This window comes from Meriones unguiculatus, chromosome 3, assembly GCF_030254825.1.
Source record: "Meriones unguiculatus strain TT.TT164.6M chromosome 3, Bangor_MerUng_6.1, whole genome shotgun sequence".
Lineage (NCBI taxonomy): Eukaryota > Metazoa > Chordata > Mammalia > Rodentia > Muridae > Meriones > Meriones unguiculatus.
Window position 1 is genome coordinate 121,266,942 of NC_083351.1, and position 19,299 is coordinate 121,286,240.

Below are 19,299 nucleotides of genomic sequence, written 5' to 3' on the forward strand. Positions count from 1 at the left end.
TGCTTGGAAGTTGTGCTTTAATCTCTGCACTCGGCTACAATGCAGTGAGACATGAGTATAAACTTTCATTAACACCCAGAAAACAAACCGCACATTTATACTGCCTCAGCGGAACAGCTTATTCCCTTAAATTTTTTTACTTTAATTAAAGGTAGTTTTTCTTCAGTGTAAAAACTTAGAGGTATTAGATACAGTAAGTTATTAATATACTCTTCCAAACTTGCACTTTAAACAGATGGTCTTATCTTAGTTTTTAATGTTATGCATAATCCACATCTCAATCTTGGATAAAAATTCACAATATATAAACCCACGGAAAGTTCTGTACACAAATACAAGTTATAGAAATCTGGTTTCAAATATAAATACATAAACTGTCATAAGCATATGGTTACAACAGCTTGCTTACTTTTTCTATTGTGATCTTAAAAAAAAACATAGAAAAATATTCCAATGCACATTCAACTGCTATAACAAGGGCCATGACCTTGTGCCTTTAAACCATACCTTGTGAAGTATAATACATCACAAGGGGCATTTTTGGAAAGGAAATCACTAAGACATAGAGGCTACCATATAAATATTCATGTTATAATACGGTAACAAAAATAGTTATCTCTGCTGAGGACTTGGGAAGCAGAGGCAGAGAGGAAGTGGCGGTTAGTGCGGAGAGCTCAGAGAATGCAGTAAAGGGAGCTAAGGAACTGGCAAATTCTAAAAACTCTTATGGCAAGCCGAGCACAGACCTGCCCTGAAAGACTCTTAAGGCAACCAAGACTGAGTGCATTTGGCCCCAGAAACACCAGTCCTGACCTCCACTCAACAGCCACGTCTCTGCACGCCAACCTGGCTTGTGCATTACCGTGGAGAAGAGGAAAAATGACCATATGTACAAAAGATGATTCAGTGCAAATCAGAAAGAATTCTTTGTGAAGCTTCAAAATGCCTTATTGCCCATGAGCAACAGGAGATTTCTTCAACAGGATCTCTCCTGAACAGCAAATGTAGATAAAAGGCAAACACTTGAGGCATTCTCCAATGAGGCCCTTGCCTCCCTCCCACTCTCCATGCTCTGTGCCTTTTGTGGGACTGGACAGGGTTCCATTGAGAATGACAGAATTGATCCTTACAAATTATAGTTTCAAATATTAAAAAAATAGATATATATCTTTAAAACAGCAGATCCAAGGTGACCAGGCAGAGCTGAGTTTCCTCTATGGCTTTTTAAGTTTACTGAGGCATCCCGTGATAATTGCTTCTGACACTTACACTTGCTTTCCTGTGAAAGCCACATTCAAAAATGAACTGCCTACACCAGCATCTGAGAAGGTAATGGGAAAGGCAAGGGGAGCAGCTGAAGAGCTGCAGAGAGGCACAGCCCAGGTGCCTTGGTATTCAAGGAGAGGGCCAAATATGTGTTCAAAACTGACAGGCTCCAAGGGAATGTAGGTTCCTCTCTGGAAGACAGAGGAATAGCCCCAACTTTAATCAAAAGGTCAGCAGCAAGACATTGGGACAAGCTGCACCAAGGTGACATGCAGAATGGCATGGAGCAGGAATAGGTTAACATGGGAATGGCAGCGAAAGAAAAAGGGTAAAAGGTAGGTGGCTGCCACCACTCCTGTGCCTTGTTACAGTCCAGGAAGGAGGGACCGAATGTTAGGATGAATGACACCAGCAGAATTTTCCAGCTTTTTTATGGTGTGTGTGTGTGTGTGTGTGTGCGCGCGCACGCGCGCACGCACATGTTGGAATATGCCATGGTTGAAGACAAAGCACATCTCTTAATACCTCTGTCTCTCCACTACAGACTGCACATAAAGCTGCCCTTGCTCTTGTTCCCAGTGGCTATGCAATTATCTTGGAACAGAAAAAAATAGGAGGAGGAAGCTCTCACAGCAACCTGGCCATGAGCCATCTTGTGTACATATTATACAGGTGTCAAAAAATGACCCAATCCTATGACAGTCAAGAAGGAACTCCTTCCTAAGAATACTAGAGGCACGGCTTTAATTGCAGTCGTTCAGAACTGTGAAAGAAAAGGAGAACCAGCTCTCCTCCCAAAAGCCTCTGCTCTCTCCTGCACAGCACTGGGTTAACACTGGAACATCAGTCCAGGGAACAGCTGCCCCACCCTACGGCATGCCTCTTTCAGTGCCTGAGGAGACAGGTCACACGTCCCCTAGGTCCACAAACTCATCTTCTCGTTTGGCCAGATCATCTTCACCTCCCAAAGCTTTCCAGCCACTGGTAGGTAAGACAGGCTTGGCTGAATGTCGCTGGAACATCGCAAAAGGGAACAAGGAGGACAGGCGGGCAGAGTTCCTGAGCAAGCATGGCGCCTGTGCGTGGACAGCCTCCTGTCTGTGATGCCTCGCTTCAATTTTCTCCTGTAAGCTCTGCACTTCCTCCATCATTTCCAAGAGTTTGCTCATAGTGGCTACTCTGCCACCACCCAGGATTTGGGCTTCTGGAATCCAGCGTAAGTAGCGCTGGGCCCACACCTTGATTTCCGGCCCCTCGATGTGAGGCAACAACAAGCCATGGTAGTCTGTGGGCTTACTGTGCCAGTTGTCATAGAACTCTCGAGAGTTGTCCTGGAGCTCGTCTGAAGAGTTAATAAGTTTACTAATTCTCTTGCCTAGAAGGTTTTTGATTAAATGATCTGTTTCTTCCCTGAAAAATCCTTTCTTGGGAGATGACTTAGACTGGGTAAGTGGCAAAGAAAGTTGTCGTTGATGCTTTGAAAAAAAACAGAAAAGAGAATATTTGGTTAAGAGACAAGGTTACAGCTATTTTCATCATCACGGTCATCATCCTAGTGTGAACAGTGTCAAGAGAGATCACAACTGCCATCTCATGTGCACTGGTTAATGCTGTAGCACAGATGGGACTTCCTGTTCATGTTAACAGTGAGTGATCTATGATGTACCACCAAGAAATAAAAGAAAGCAGACATATGTGAGGCTGCACAGAAAGGCATGCTGGGACAGACTGGGCCTTCTGAAAAGGGTACCAACGGACACAAAGTACTTTGGAGGAACTAGTTTAATGATTAGGCCAGTCTTGGGGGCTTTTTGAGACATAGTTCCACTACATAGTCCTGGCCAACCTGGAACCCACTGTGTAGACCAGGCTGGCCTGAAACATTGGGATCTTCCAGCTTCTGTGTTCTAATCACTGGCATTACAGATTGTTGTTGTTCTGTTTTTTGAGACAGGGTTTCTCTGTGTAGCCTTGGCTGTCCTGGACTTGCTTTGTAGACCAGGCTGTCCTTGAACTCACAGAGATATACCTGCCTATGCCTCCCAGAGTGCTGAGATTACAGGCATGTGCCACCGCACCTGGTGTTTAACCTGTGGGGGGTTCCAGCTGAAGTCATATGTCTCTGTCTCTCAAACAAACACAACAGGCAATGGGAGCAGAGGCACTGGCAAGGAGGAAAGAGCTCACTTGGCCAGATATTCTTGTTTGACAGGCTGCTCAGAACAGGAACAGGACAGCATTTAAGTTTCGTTCCTGCTTGTTAGCTTTCTCAGAAGCAAAGCAAGGTGTGATGCTTGGGGCACACTGTGAGGGTGTTATGCAGACAACCCAGGGGTTGTGGAGATTCACTGGAATCTCCAAAGGAAGAGGTACAAACGGAAGGAGAAGCTGTTTTCTGCCAACTCTTCTGCTTGTAAGGTGTTCACTCCCAGTAGGAACAGAGAGCTGTAGGCAGTGGCTGATGTCTGTACATCCCATGTTTGGGGCTGAGCCAGGAGACTGCCAGGACTTTAGTGCTGGCTTGGATGACACAGTACACTTCATGTCAGCCTGAGCAATAGCCGCCTGCTCCCAACCTTGCCTCATTTACACAGCCTGCAGTCCTCTCGCCCTCTGCCAGCTCACATCTCTCCTCCCAGCCTCTCCTAGAGCCGACATCATCTGCCACTGCCTATAAGAAGAGATATCGAGGACATCACATAAGAAGTGCTTTAGCTGTCCCAGGAGCTCCTTGCCCCACAGCTGCCTCTAGTCCAGAAGATGTACAGGCTGCCACCAGGGGGCACAGCACACCACACAAAAGCTCACCTCTGGCTGACATGCTGAGGTGAGGCAATCTTGCTACACCTGCAGAAAAGGGAAGCATCCTCCCTGGGTCTGAGAACAGCAAAGAGAGTGTCATGGCAGGTCTAGTGTTCAGCAGCTGACACTGTCTCCAAGTACTGGCTGTGGCTCACCTGCTCACCTTCCTTAGACTAGAACCCTATTCCACGCCTGAAGTGGCAAGGCTCCCAGAGGCCCTGAGATTCAGGCAGGATAGGAATGACCACCGAGGCTATCAGAGAGAAATTCCAGGCCAGGTGATAGTGCTCAAGATTGCTGTTTAAACTGTGTGTCACTTAGTGAATTCTGAGACATGACAATTACTAGAATCAGGAACAAATATCTAAAAGAAAAATGAGGACTTGTTGTTTGTGGTTTAGGGGACAGGCTGGCAAACTCTAGTCCATGGGCCAAAGCTGAGGGGTGACACTGTGTAAAACACTGGAACACAGCTGTGCCCATTGCGTATCATTCAGGACCACTTTTTCCCCCACAACAGTGGAGTAGGTAGAGCTGGGAGACAGTGCAGGTCTTGACACAAAGCTTGCCACTATCAGTTTATAGTTTTATTAAGTCTTGGGCCTGGAGAGATGGCTCAGTGGTTAAGAGCACTGTGACTGTTCTTCCAGAGGATTGAGGTTTGATTCCCAGCACCCATATGTAGGTTCAGAACTAAGCCCAATTCCAGGGAATCTGATGCCTTTTTTTCTGGCCTCTGTGGGCACCAGGCAAACATGTACACAGACATACACTAGATAAAACATACCTACATATAAAATAAGATAGTAAAGTTTTTATTTTAAACAAAGGAAAAGTCTTGCAATGAAATATAAGAACTGGCAAATGCTTAGTAAAACCTTCAAGTTACCATTCCCTGTACTCTACCAGCCACACAATTCCACACAGCACAACTGTGGCAACAGCTGCCTCAGTGACAGGCCTCATCAAAGCATAGGTGGATTTGCTGAAGCACAGGGCACTGATAATGAGCCCCAATAACCCAAGTGCCACAAATTCCAACTGCACTCGGTATGAGGAGGCAAGACACCAACATAGAGATCAATAAAGTAGCCTTTGTCCTCAAACATATGGGATGGAGGAGCTGGTGTATGTGTGGGTGGGGGGGGGAGGGTGGTTCTTAAGACATGCACATCTTACTTTGAAACGCGATCCTTTCCGCTGGCTTTTGTCCACTTTTGGCTTTTCCACATAGAGAGGGTTTCTGAGCAATGTCTGTGCTTTGGGTTCAAACTGTACTGACCAATCCCACACGGTGGGCAGAGTCAAAGGCTTGCTTTGTGTGTCCTGGCTTTTCCTACCCTGCCAAAACAAGCACAGGTTACCACAGGTTCCAGGGACGGCTGGAAAGCAAACACTTGAGTTCTCAGAAACAGGCTCCAGGAAGAGTGCTCTGCTGGGACTAAGAATGAATGCACACAGGCACTGTGTTTCCAAGGCAGAGGCTCTTGGAAAGAAGGAGGGTGAGAAGGGCCTTTATTTTTTTAATGGTCTATGTCAGCTATAAGGCTGGGTGATTTCACAACAACCTGTGAGTTAACCCCTACGTTCTCAATTTGACATGTGAGGAAACTGAGGCTCAGAAAACAGAAGCAGACTCTTGAGGGTATGAAGCTCACAAGTGCAGGGCTGGTTACTGTCTAAGATACCAGGTTCTATTGTTCCTGCTTCCTCCTGACACTTGGCAATCTACCAACTCAAAGTCAGTCCCAAAGCAGGAGAGGGCTAGGGAAAGGCCCAGGTATTAACCTGGAGGACAGGCTGAGCAGGGACTAAAGTACTTTCCGTTGTAAAACCAAAGCCCAGCTACCTTGCTTCCCAGGCATCCATTCTCATCCCAAAGTAACTCTTGGTATTAAGGTAATGAAGAGAGGACATCTGGTTACCTTCAGAAAGTATAATTTTTAATTTGGCTTAATCCCCAAACTCCAAAATTTACTTCCAGCTTAATATTTACAATATAATCTTGGGCTAAATACTATTTTGTTTCAAGGATAACAACATATAACTGGAGTGTGCTGCAAGAATGAAATACTTTCCCAGGTAGGAACAGCTGGGATCACTAGCACATATCCAGTATTAAATACACGTCATTTTTATGGCCAGTGTTAGGCATGGAGTTTGTGAGTTGCAGCTTCTTTGGCACAGGGGTCTTTAAGAGGGACTCTTACCGTGTTAGTATCTTTTTGATGAGGCGAATTGAAGAAGAAGGTACTAAAAATAGGTATATACAGGCTATCTGACAATACAGTCAGGTAAGTCTCTGTGAACTCAAATGCTGGGGGATGCTGGTGCACCAGCTGCCAGACACAATCTAAGAAAAGCAGGAACACAGGGACCTATGTGGAAACAAGACACACATTACTTAGCAAGCCTAGACCCAGCATGAGCTGTCCTGAGCTCAGTGGACAATCATCAGGAGCTTCTGAGCCCTGCCTCTCTGGCAAACAAATAGACAGTATGTTCCAAGTGATGATCATTCTCTGGGAGACCACTTCCCTGTGGGTTAGCCTCTGAAGTATGTCAAAGATGAGCATCTAAAACTACATAATGGATCTGCATAACACAGGAGCATCTGCAATCAGCTTTGGTGATAGGGAACACTAATTCTGAACTTCAATTAAGTGAATCCCATTATTTTTGTTTTGTTTTGTTTTTGTTTCTCAAGACAGGGTTTCTCTGTTGTCCTAGAACTTGACCTGTGGATAAGGCTGGCCTTGAATTCAGAGATCAACCTGCCTCTGTCTCCTGAGTGCTAGGATTAAAGGAATATGCCTGGCTAGTGAACTCCATTCTTCTTCATAGTGTTCAACTACAAAAACAGGATGTTGTGCTGACTGCATTTTACATTTTGTCAATGAGAAGCAGTGAATGGGGACATTCCTGCCTGCCCCCACGATAATAGGTGGGGCTGGTTCAAGAGACTCAGCTGGAGAGGTTTCCTTCTTCATCACTCAGTGAGAGCCCTGAAGGCAAAGGCAAAAGCTGCAAAATCGGCTCTTATCCTACATTCAAATGTGTTTTGTTAACCTGGGTCCTCTTCTGGAAGCTACTCAGAGGTGAGCTTTGTTTGCAGTTTCTGGTGTGCTACCACTTCTGAAGCTTTCGACTTGATCCCCCAGTGATCCGGCAACAGGGTAAGGCAAGCTAAGTGACAGTATCCACCTTCTTCAGGAGTAGAGAGGGGTCTCACACGGAACTGGTAAGAAGAAGGTGCTAAGAATTCTTGGATAAAGGGCCAGATCTACAGCAGTAATATCACAGATCACACCAGCCAGTTCTTTAGAACACCAGCATGGTGGTTCTGAGAGGCTTCACACCACAGGTTATGGGCAACACCACTAAGTAAAAAGTAAAATGTACAAACCTCACTGTACGGTAAGGGCAAAGGCTCTTAAGTGTGAGTGACTCTCAAAGGACTGAACACAGGCCTTCTTTTAGTTTCTTTCCCAACTAGATACAGAGCCTGTCAGTCTCCCTTTTTCAAGACCTGCAGAATCACATCTTTCTAAACAGTATCAACTCACTTTGCCGGTCACAGTATGTGCGGCTCATTAGCCCTTCAATTTACTTCCTCCAAAGATTGAGAAATGGTGGTTTCTCTTAAGTTTGATAACATCCAGAAGAGCAGAGGTTTGGCCTGAAAGAAACCAGCTGGCATAGTGACAGCAGCTTGAGTCTCCTCAGAAACCTGTCAAGCCCTGAAGAGCAGATGCCATGGCTCTCCATTCACACAGCACGCTATGCCAAGCTGTCCCGCACCACAAACATGCTGATTAGTTCTCTAGAGGAAGAAAGCCACAATTCACACTACTAGCATGTGTACACTCTATGAATGGCTTAACTAGATACAGTTGAGCCCACTTTTCCTTTCACTAGTTATCAAAGAAAACCAAGGAGTGTGTGTTGCTGTTACCTAAGAAAGAACACTACAGTTTGGAGGGGAGCTACATGTAAACTCAGGCTGGGGTGTGGTTTGCTCATAGAGCCCTGGGGTCCTTCTCTAGCAGGGTGTGAAAATGGTGGTACTGGTATATGCCTATAATCCCAGTGCTTGGGAGATGAAAGCAGAAGGATTAAACTTCAAGTTTATCCTTGAAGACCAGCCTGGGATATGTAAGAGCTTGTCTAAAAGCAAATCAAAACAAAATATAAAACAACTCTCTGATCTGAGAGGTTGAGCCATTCATCTGAAGGGAAGTATGGTATAGATATGGAGGACACTCATGAAATCCCAGCTACTTGGGATGATGAGATGGAAGACTCAAAGAAAAAATACGCAACATCACCAAAACCCCATACACAAAACAAAATAACAATAATAGCCAATAGAAACAAGAGAGGCTGTGACTCAGCCCATGTAAAGGCTCTAGCAATGGACAGCACTAACACAAGGAAAATTTACTCTGCTAAGTATACTTTCTGTAGTAAATTTATACACTAAATATCATTTACTGCAAAGTTAAATTTAGCAAGATTTGAAGAGGTCTCTCTTCCTTAGTTATTTTCTATTAGAGTATTTCTCCTAGAATGAAACATATGTACAGCCTTACTCTGCATGAGTTAGAAGACTTTGAACATGCATACTGATGCTCTATTGACCCTGGGGAGGATTTCCACATTGTTTAAAGCATTCAAAGTCATCCTGAGATAAGCTGACTGGTTTCCCGGTGTCTGTGAGGTGTGCACTTGCACTTGGGAAGCATACATCTGAGGACAGTGACCAGATGACAGGGAGTCTCCCTAGGACTGCAACAGTCTACAGAGAGGACACTCACCTCCTCTTTGTCGTTCTGGCGGAGATGGTTACAGCGGTCCAGGAAAGAGTGGCCACCCATGATCCACTCCTTTTGGATGAGGCTCTGGAACCCAGTCCTGGTTCGACAGTGGGGGTCCATCATCACTTGCACCAGAGAGGAGAGGAGGCAGCAGAGGTCAGAAGCGGTCTCTTCTAGAAGGGCCCAGCAGCAGCACCAAGAAGGAGAAGGACAGAGTGTTACAGAGAGGCAGTGCTCTCATCCACACAGCTATAAGAATAGTTCCCAAGAGCAAGATCTCTTGTTAGACAAGGGCAGCTCAGGAGAGACAGACTGCTTCTGGCCTGTTAGGACAGGTTCCAGCACAGTGCTGCTAAGAATGGACGTGCTTACTGAACAAAGGCGACACTGAAAAATCCCCTTTCAGAACATGGCATCCATAGGTACCACAAAAGTGAGTAGCAACATTTGTTTACCGACAGCCTGCCTTACTGTGGATGATGTCTACCTCCCTTCCTTCCTGGGGAGTCACCGCTCTCTGCTCCATCCTTCACAGACTGCTTTGTACCAAATGACTTTTTCAGCCATAAGGCTCTTTCCTGTTCTGTCTAGGAGCACAGAGGCACCTGCTTCTCCTTGCCAAGCCTAGAGGCAGAATTCTCATTGACATTCTCCATGTGCCCACCTGGAATGCACTTCATACAACCCACAAGGCCAGTCCATTCACAGACTTACCCAAGACTGCTGCAAAGGCAAACACACATCTCCAGTCATGCATTTTTAGAATCTGAAGATACTAAAGCCAGGTCTACTTTCCCCATGGCCTCCTCTTTATTCCCCCTTTCTAATTAGATCCAATTTATATTAGTTTTTGAGAATGTCCTCAAGGAAGATGGTGACAGTATCTTTAGGGTTAGAGAACTGGAGATACACTCATGCTGTTCGCACTCTTTCTTCCTGCCCTAGAATTATAATGCACTGAAGGTCAGGCTCACACTCATCCCCAGTGAGCAAGGAGGAACTAGATGGGGTTAGGAGAGACACATTTGCAAATGTAAGTATGCATGCATGTGAACACACATGTGTGTGCAGGTATATGTGAAGGCCAGGTCAGAGGACAATCTTGTGTGTTGTTCCCTGGATACCATCTATCTCCTTCCTGATGTTCCCCCTCCACCCGACTGGCTTCGAACTCAGGATTAGGCTAGCCTTCCTGTACAATAAGTACCAGGGATCCTGTCTCCTCCCTGGTGCTGGCATTGAGAGCACATGCTACCATGCTGACTTTTTTTTTTTTTAATGAAGGTTCTAGAGATCTAACTCAGTGCTTCCAAAGCTACCAACTGACTCATCTTCTCTGCCCAAGGAACAGATTTTTTTTTTTTTTTTTTAGACAGGATTTCTCTGTGTAGCCATGCTGTCCTGAAACTTGCTCTGTAGACCAGGCTGGTCTCAAACACACAGAGATCCATCTGCCTCTGTCTCCTGAATGTTGGGATTAAAGGCATGAGCCCCCACCGCCCAGCTTTTAAACTTTATTAAAATCTTTTATTTGTCCTCTAGGGCTGTCAGTCTCTGACAGTTCCATCTTGAAGGCAATCTTCCTTTGCTGATGATATACCTCTGGGGACAGAGGTACAACATGAGGGACATTTTGGTTCCAAGAGAACCAGATTTCACACTGCACAGCTCTCCAGTTGGCACCTGGTTCTGGGCTCTCCCACCTCTCAGATCTCATCCCCTTTTACTAGCTATTCGGAATTTGAATACTTGTGGCGTTATAAAAATACACTTAAGGTAATGCTCCCATTAGTTTTTAAGTGTCTAGAAGGAAAAGCATAGCATTCTGCACTCAGAAGGTGCTCAACAAGAACGCTCAAAGTTAAGACAGTGAGCTAGCACCAGGTGGTCCAAACACCATAAGAAGGAACATTTTCCAACTTGCTCTTGGAGGCTACCATAAGAGAAGCACCACATAAGTGATAAACACCAGGTGTAGAAGAAACAGGAAACAATCTACTTCACATGTAGTTTTGGGCTAGAAAACTTAAGACCCTCTAACAAAGCAAGCTAAGATGGTAGGACACATCTGTAGTTCCAGAGAATTGTGAGGCTGAGGCAGGAGAATCACTTAAGCCCAGGAATTTGAGGCCAGCATGGGTAATACCTCCTAAAAACTGAAATAAAATCTAAACACAGGTAACACTTCACTTCCTATCTGAGGGCTCACAGCAGCAGTCTCTGCCACAGGTGGGCTCATGCTGCTTTTATCCACCGTGACTCAGTCCCGAAGCAGAGCAAATGCCCCTGAGGAGAGGAAAGCCACAGCCCACTACTTCACTTTCCATGGCAACTGCATAAAGCAGCCTGCATACAAACAAGAGGAATCTAAGCAGCTACAGGTCTCCTAGGTAAAAGGTCATCCCAACACTGTTGGGGAAAGACACCAAACAATTCCTTCTTGGGCTGTGAGTGGCTATGCTAAGTTCCATGCGAAAAGATGTTGTTTATACTGTAACACTGAAATTTGAAGCAAAAGTTTACAAGGTAAGGACAAGCAGAGTAAGGGAAAGAAACAAATGTACTCCCTAAGTTACATATACAAAAGCTAACTCTCAGTGAATGAGAATGGAAACAATCCCCCGTGAGTTATTACCCAAGAGGAGGACGTTCATGTTCTGTGCTTCCAGGCATTCCACAATCTCTATTGCTTTCTTCAGGCAACGTCTACACATGGAAGACGAAAACAGGAGCATTAGTTACTGAGCTTGGTGCTAGAAACAAGAGAGGCTGTTTGAATTGTTTCAGTTTTCTTTGTGTTTCTTCATGCTAAAAAGCTAGAAAAGGAAATAATCACCATTTATTCATACTCTTCTGCCTAGTTACAGATATACACAAGTACACATACACAGACGACACACACGCAAATTAATTCAAAGAGATAAAAGCAGTATCTTAGATATCCACACTCCTATATGCACTGCAGCAGTATTCATGCTAGTCAAAACATGCAAGCAACCTAAGAGTTCACTGACAATTGAGTATAACTGCGTGTGGGGTACACATGCATGTTGAAATAGTATTCAGCAGTAAAAAGAGTACACTTTGTCATTGCAGCACTATGGAAAGAATTTGAAGGAAAGATGTTAGGTGAAATAATTCAGGTGCAGAAAGACCAGTGCTATGTAATTCCACAGAGAGAACCTATAAGTGTCCAAGTCTGAAGGAACAGGCAGTGGTAGAAATGGAGAGCTAGGGTACAGCACAAATGGCAAGGAAGTGGGTTGTGGTTGTGGTGATCAACACATTAGAGCCCATGTGTTCAGATTACCACATGGTGCTCCCCACTGGGATGTATCCCATGGTGCAGTGTTTCCTCCTTCCTTCCTTCCTTCTTTTCTTTTCTTTCTTTTTCTTTCTTTCTCTCTCTCTCTCTCTCTCTCTCTCTCTCTCTCTCTCTCTCTCTCTCTCTCTTTCTTTATGGTTTTCAAGATAAGATTTCTCTGTATAGCCCTAGGTGTCCAGGCTGGCCTCGAGATCACAAAGATCTTACTGCCTCTGCTTCCTGAGTGCTAGGATTAAAGGTGTGGAATATCATGCCTGGCCTAATTTTTCCTCTGTGTTGGAATTTTAAGTAGCATACCAAATAATGGATATGATTAACAATACCCATTGTTTCTTGGTCATATTCATCCTCCATGCTACCCTCCCCCATCCCTCCTCCTTATCTTTCCAGGTCTCCTTCATGCCCCAAATAGTCCCTCTTCCATTTTCCTGGGAGAGAGGTGGAGAGTGTAAGAAAAATGTTATCTAGATTCAGTTTGAGAAAAATGTACCTTATTTTGTTGTCTCCAACCCTCTTGTCTTCCCTTATTTCAGAACTCTCTCTGTTCATGATCTCCCTTATAACCTTTTCTTCTATTTTTCAAAAAGATTTATTTATTTATTATGTATGCAGGGTTTTATGTATACAATGTTGCTTGCATGTATACTTGCACCAGAAGAGGGAACCAGATCTCATTACACGTGGTTATGAGCCACCATGTGGTTGCTGGGAATTGAACGCAGGACCTCTGGAAGAGCAGCCAGTGCTCTTAACCTCTGAGCCATCTCTTCAGCCTCTTTTCTTCTTTTTTTAAATGTGAGTAGCAAAGTCTCATGTAGCATGGCTGGCTTCAAACTTGCTATATAATAGTGGATGACCTTGAACTTCTGACCCCCATCCCCTCCCCAAAGTGCCAGAATTCTTTTTGTTGTTGCTTTGGTTTTGTTTTTTGTTTTGTTTTTCCGAGACCAGGTTTCTCTGTGTAGTCCTGGCTGTCTTGGAACTTGATCTATACACCAGGTTGGCCTGAAACTCAGAGTCTCTCACATACTAAGATTAAAGGCATGTACCACCACAACTATTTTTTTAACATCGGTATTCTACTTGTCTGTCATACATGCATAGATCTAGATCATGCATATGAGAGGAAGCATGTTGTAGAGGAATTTAACTCAGAACATGGCTGCTTGGCAAGAGATCACATCCAAAGACCTTCTAGGTCTGTGTGATCTGGCAGGAATACAGACTCTCCTTTAATCCCTGGAGGCAGAGGTGGACAGATCTCTGAGTTCAGAGGACAGCCTGGCCTACACAGTGAGTTCAAGGACAGCTAGGGCTACACAGAGAAGCCCTGTCTCAATAAACCAAAACAAAGAAAAGGCAATGTAATGCTTCTCTGAGACTTAATTCTAAAGCAAAAAGGACTCACTGACATTAATAGTGATTTTCTAAAATAATAATAATTTTAAACAGGTACAAACAAGAAACACACAAAGTTCAGACTGATATCTTATGAGAAGCCAGCGTCCTTCCTGATGGGAGGCCAGATAGGAGGTCAGCACTGTTACTGTTTTGAATGGTCATGGCTTTTCCTGTAGTCTCCAAATGTCTTACCTACTGAGTACACTTCTTTGTAAGCAGGGAGAATGTTGATCAATTCTTATCAAATGTATAAAGAAATAATAAATGGCAAACATTAAATGCAGTCCACCTCTATCATCCATCTGAGAACATACGTTCTCAGAATAATTAACCATGACATTCCAGGTATCTGTCAATTCCTCTACAATTCAGAATTAGACAACTATACAATTCATGTGCAAAACAAGGGGTTGAAATACCTGATTATATCAAGCCAGCTGCTGCTTTCTAAGAGAGAAAACCATTTTATATCTGTGTCCCAAAATTCCGTACTATTATCTGAAAAAGGAAAAAAAAAACGGGAGACTTCAGGTTATTGTCCATGACTACACCTGCCATGCCACACCCAAGACGCCTCAGGCTGTGTAGCTCAGGGGTCCCAAGTGAATGAAATAAAACACAACTGCAGACTCCCAGTCCTGGGTCAAAGAGTAAAATCATCTACTTCCTATCCACTTAACAATGTGTATCACATGTTTTGGTTAGAGATCTACAATGCCATTTCCTCTAAGTGAAACAGCTTTCTGTCTTGGTCAGACTAACTAGCCCAGTCAGTCTATGCAATGAAAACTCAAGGTCAGCAGAACAAACCCTAAAATAGAAAAGAATGTGCTAAGAAGTCAGAGTTAGGAAAAGATATCTCTAAGTATGACAAAACCCAGAGAAAAGAAGGGGAATGCCTGTGATTCCAGAACTCAGGGAGGTAGAGGTAGGTGGATCTCTGTGAGTTTGAGGCCAACCTGGTCTACAAAGTGAGTCCAGGACAGCAAAGGCTACACTGAGAAACTCTATCTGGAAAAAAAAGAATATGAGAAATGAGCTAGGTGGTGGCACACACCTTTAATTCTAGCACTAGGAGACAGAAGCAGGTAAATCTCTGAGTTCAAGATAAATGGGGGTGGTGGTGTGCTGGAGTGGTTGAAATGTTTTCACATTTCTTATTAACCAAATTGTTTTCCAGTATAAGAAACTGTACATGTCTAATGAGGGCTAAAACAAATTGAACCATTCCCACTTTGGGGGAAAAAAAATCAACTAGGAAAAACCACAAATCATTCACATTATAAATGACTGTGAAGGTCAGTGGCTCCAGGTACTTATGGTTCAAAACCTTAGAGAGGATCTTGGGGCTAAGATGTTTACGACTGGGGAATCTGGGATGCTGTGCAAGGACAGAGGAAAAGACAGCAAGGTGACCATCGCAACAGGGACCACAGTGAAACTCAGGACAGGAACAGTATCACAGTGGCAGCTGGCACTCCAGACCTCTGCCTACAGCCAGACACTTCTTGTCAGTGCCCCCAGAACCAAAGAGCAGGGGTTCACAGTAGATAATTTTACCAATGCATACCACCACTAGCTTTCACCAAATCCTGGAAGCATGGCCTGTCCCCATCTGACAAAAAGTTTTCGCTCAGCGTTCTTCTCACCTATCAGAAACAGCTGCTTAAATTTACAGTATGCACTCTGGATTTCCTGCAGGGACAGGAAGCTGCTTGATAAGTCTTCAGTTTTAACAGTTTCGTAGGGTGGCCTGTGAATGGTCTTGTAAATTCTAGGTGTCAAAGAGGAACATGAGGTTAGAAGAACAAATATGACTTTGCAGAGCTTGTTTGCCCTGAGCACTTGCCATGAGCCACAGTCTGTGTTAGAGCCCTGCAGTGAACCACTCACTTAATCCTCACTCACAGAGATCCAGTGGATGTGAAAATGTAGCTCATGTTTTGGGTCAAAACAATTTAATTACATAACCTACTCCCTCTGTTGTTTTAAGCTATTTACTTTGACTTTATCAAATTTGCATTTGAGGGGCTAGAGAGGCGGCTCAGTGGATAACAGAACTGGCTGTTCTTTTTGAGCAACTGTATTTGGCTCTCAGTAGCTCACAATAATCTGTAATTCCAGTCTCAGGGAACAAGCATAAGTGGTGCACAAGCAAAATAATCATACACATAGAAATAAATAAATAATTTAAAATTATTTTGAGAAACATCTCTATATAACACTAGAACAGTATAGTGATGTACTCTGGGACCTCGATTTGACAGCTGGTAACATTGCAGCCATCATGCCATTTTCCCACCCCTTGCCCAATCCTTCCATGAATCTCTGAACACTGTGTAGTTGACCTTCTTAATGATTAAGCTATACTGATTCCCTGCAAGATAACTGAGTGTTACAATTTATATTCCTCCAACAGAAAGTCACCACAGCAAGTAAGCAGACAGGACACACTAGTAAGAACCATACTACCTGCTCCTTGTAGAACAGTTGCTACACGGAACTAGAACAAGATGTAGATGAAGTACTGACCCGTCCAAGAAGCTCTTCTGGACTTGCAAAGCACCATCATCCTGCTCTTTGGGCAGTGCTGACATTTTCAAAAGGGCACTTCCATTGTGGCAGGACCAACACCAGATCTACAGAAAGAAAAGGAAAACCTCTGCTAGAATATTCAAAACCAAATAGGGGGCAGGTAAGTTTAGTATTTACAGTCAAACAGAGACATTTATAACTTCAAAACCAAATGGCTGGATACAGTCGATAGATTTAGTCTTAAAAATTAAAGAGAACAGGATTAGGCAGTCAGAGTCGGGCTTGTTCACAGCCTGGCATTCACCCTTCACTTGGCTTTAGGGCTAGTGACTTAAATGGTGACAGCAGCACCATTACTGTTGCTCCTAGCAGGATGGTAGCTACCGTGGCAATGTAGCTAATATGCCCCACATTTGCATGAATTAACTCACTGAAGTCTCAGGATCAGTTCATGTGGTAAGTGTGATTATTAGCCCCATTCACAGCAAGGAACTGAAGTTCAGAGACAACGACGGACTTTCTACCTGACGGCAATAAGCAGCTCAGTTCCTGCCAGCAGAGAGCGCCGCTGGGAAGATGGCCAGCTAACTATTTGACAGTGAATCTGAAACACACGGAGGGAAGCCGACCATGACCCACTCTACCTCACAGCTCTTATGCAAGACAGAATGTGGGAGACCTTGGAAAGAACAGACTTGGAGGAACAACAAAGAAAGGGGGAAAGATGAGTGACTGTGAAAGACAAGCTAAGGTGCCTAGATGTTTTTTCCTGGATACTGCTTCTGTTAATTGGAAATGATCTCAGGGTGAAGCAATGTGCCCTGGGTGCCTTGGCTAGATGTGCAAGCACAGCTTCAGTGCGCTGAAGCAGGTTCTGTAGTAGCTCTCTAGCCTTCCCCTGCTGACCACACTATCAACCTTGGCTTAAGTAATGTTGCTGGAAAGAAAAAAATTGGGAGTGTGGTCAGCAAGCCGGCTCAGCAAGTAAAGACACTTGGAGCCAAGCCTGACAACCTGAGTTCAATTCCTGGACCCACATGATGAAAGGGGTATAAAGTCATCTTCTGACTTGTGCTCACACTGCTGAATGAATGGATGGATAAATAAGAGATGAATGAGGGAAGAATGCATTCCTGAATGCATGAAGAATGAATGAATGGATGAAATACCATTTTTTCCCTCTTACTAGACACCATTCATATCACCTGCAATGAATAAACCATACCTTGGATAAGAGAACAGCTGCCTGGGCAAGAGCTAGAGTCCTGCACAGCAATTCAGGATCTGTTCTGCACTCAAGAGAATCAGAAAGAACTGTCTTGGGGTTCAGGGGACGGTGACTGTACTTAGAGTGAGTACACTGGGTACCTAATGTCACTAATATACCACCAGATAGCATCCAGGAGACCTCAGAATGAGGGATTATGAGTTCATCAGAGAGGACTGCTACCCTGGACATGGGAAGTAATGTCACCTAGAAAGTGGGGGCTGACAACTGCTTTAACACCTGACCCCCAAGGGACCTTCTCATATGAGGCTTCAGTACTCAGACACTGAAAACTGGGGGGGGGGGGGTCCCTTTGCTTCTTACTTCCTCCTCCAGTGTGACAAGAAGCAGCATGCAGAAACTACTACAAGCTTCTATGCTTGCTGCCAACTGTATGGAGTAATATTCTGAATACTGAAGCAGTCATGCCCACTAGCTGGTACAGCTTATTTGGATGCAGATGGAGGATACTTATAGTTGTGACTGGATGACAGTATCCAAAAAATTAAATGTCCCTAACATTTTTAACTACTTATTTGAGAAAAAAAAAAAGATAATCCTTTAGGGAAATACAACTGCATATCTGTTGTTTTAAAAGATGAAAATTCCAAATGTTCTATTTTACCAATAAAGACTCAGGAGCCAGATGCTGGAGTGAAAACCTGCTAGCTCACAGGGGCAGAGAAAGCACCACTAACTTCCCTTTTCAGCTCAAGTCCAGATGGGGAAAAAACCCAAAGGCTCACTAGTACAGCTCACAGCCTAGGAGGAAAAGGACAAAAAACCCAAAGCCAAACGTCTGGTAGCTCAAAGCCTGAAAAAACAAACAAACAAACAAACACACACACACACACACACACACACACACACACACACACAACAAAAGCCAGAGAGCTAGAGAGCTAAAGTCAAAGAGCTAAAGCCCAAAAAGTTCCTTCTTCTGCACACTCAGCTCCAAGTCCCTTCTACTCTTTAATCCCAGTCAGCTGGTTTCTTGCTCTGCCTCTTGACCTAGAGTTAACTTTTTAAAATCCTATATACAGAAAGCTCTTAGATTAAAGGTGTGTGATAGGGCTCAACCACACCAAATGAGAAGCAGGGTTTTACAGTTCACAATCTCGGGGTTCACAACAGGATCAAACATCCTGCAACATATCTCATTTTTCAATTGGGACATATTAATCAGAATTGTCTCACCTCATCTGAGGCACAAGGCACAACTCATTACTATTCTTTATTTCAAAGAGCAAAACCATACAGTCAACTTAGCAAAAACGGCAAGGACCAGAGTGACCTGACAAACCACACAGGCGATCAATGCAGAAGAGTTAGTGAGGGAATAAACAGAAGAGGGGCCAATAGTGAGAGCTGCAACCTGCTGAGCATGGCAAGGCCCTGGACTGGAGCCCAGCACCAAGCAAAGAGAGAGAGAGGCAGGCAGAGCGCAGAGGGGAGGAGACTGGCTGCTGTGTCAGTTCCGTCTTGGGTGCTACCTCACTGCTGTCCACGCACACTGCCACACTAAGGATGTTAGAACACAGAACTTTGGCAGATGAGGGAAGAACACGTTCCTAAAGCACCTAACAAACGTGGCTGGCTCTCCACCCATTTAGAGAAAGTTTTCTATGCCTCGGCCCCAAGGCCTGGGAGAACATGCTGTATCTAAACTTCGTGTGCAGCAGGGATAAAGGAGCTTACTCCCACAAGTGCTGTTAATTCTTTTTTTGTTTCTTCCCACAGACCCCACCCCACCCCATTTTCTGTATTTCTCCATGAAAGGCTGGAGGTAGAACCCTCAACTTCATTCCTCTCAAGCAAGTATACTTTTCCAAGTATATTACACACTGTTCTGAGACCCAGGACCCTTGTGGGTGGCCACAATACCA

General features: G+C 44.3%; 1 protein-coding gene across 3 annotated transcripts in view; it reads right to left on the reverse strand.

The window, feature by feature from the left end:
• The window catches only part of Mtmr12 (myotubularin related protein 12), a 72,877-nt gene continuing 53,578 nt past the window's right edge, over positions 1–19,299 (reverse strand). For 2 of the 3 annotated variants that reach the window (XM_021633733.2, XM_060380446.1), the window contains 8 exons: positions 16,144–16,250; positions 15,261–15,385; positions 14,031–14,109; positions 11,521–11,591; positions 8,886–9,058; positions 6,279–6,446; positions 5,248–5,409; positions 1–2,741 (listed from right to left, as the gene is read on the reverse strand). In XM_021633733.2, the coding sequence (XP_021489408.1) occupies positions 2,172–2,741; positions 5,248–5,409; positions 6,279–6,446; positions 8,886–9,058; positions 11,521–11,591; positions 14,031–14,109; positions 15,261–15,385; positions 16,144–16,250 (1,455 nt within the window). In that variant the 3' untranslated portion in view covers positions 1–2,171. The remainder of the gene's footprint in view (positions 2,742–5,247; positions 5,410–6,278; positions 6,447–8,885; positions 9,059–11,520; positions 11,592–14,030; positions 14,110–15,260; positions 15,386–16,143; positions 16,251–19,299) is intronic. The other variant, XM_021633732.2, reaches the window with a different exon arrangement.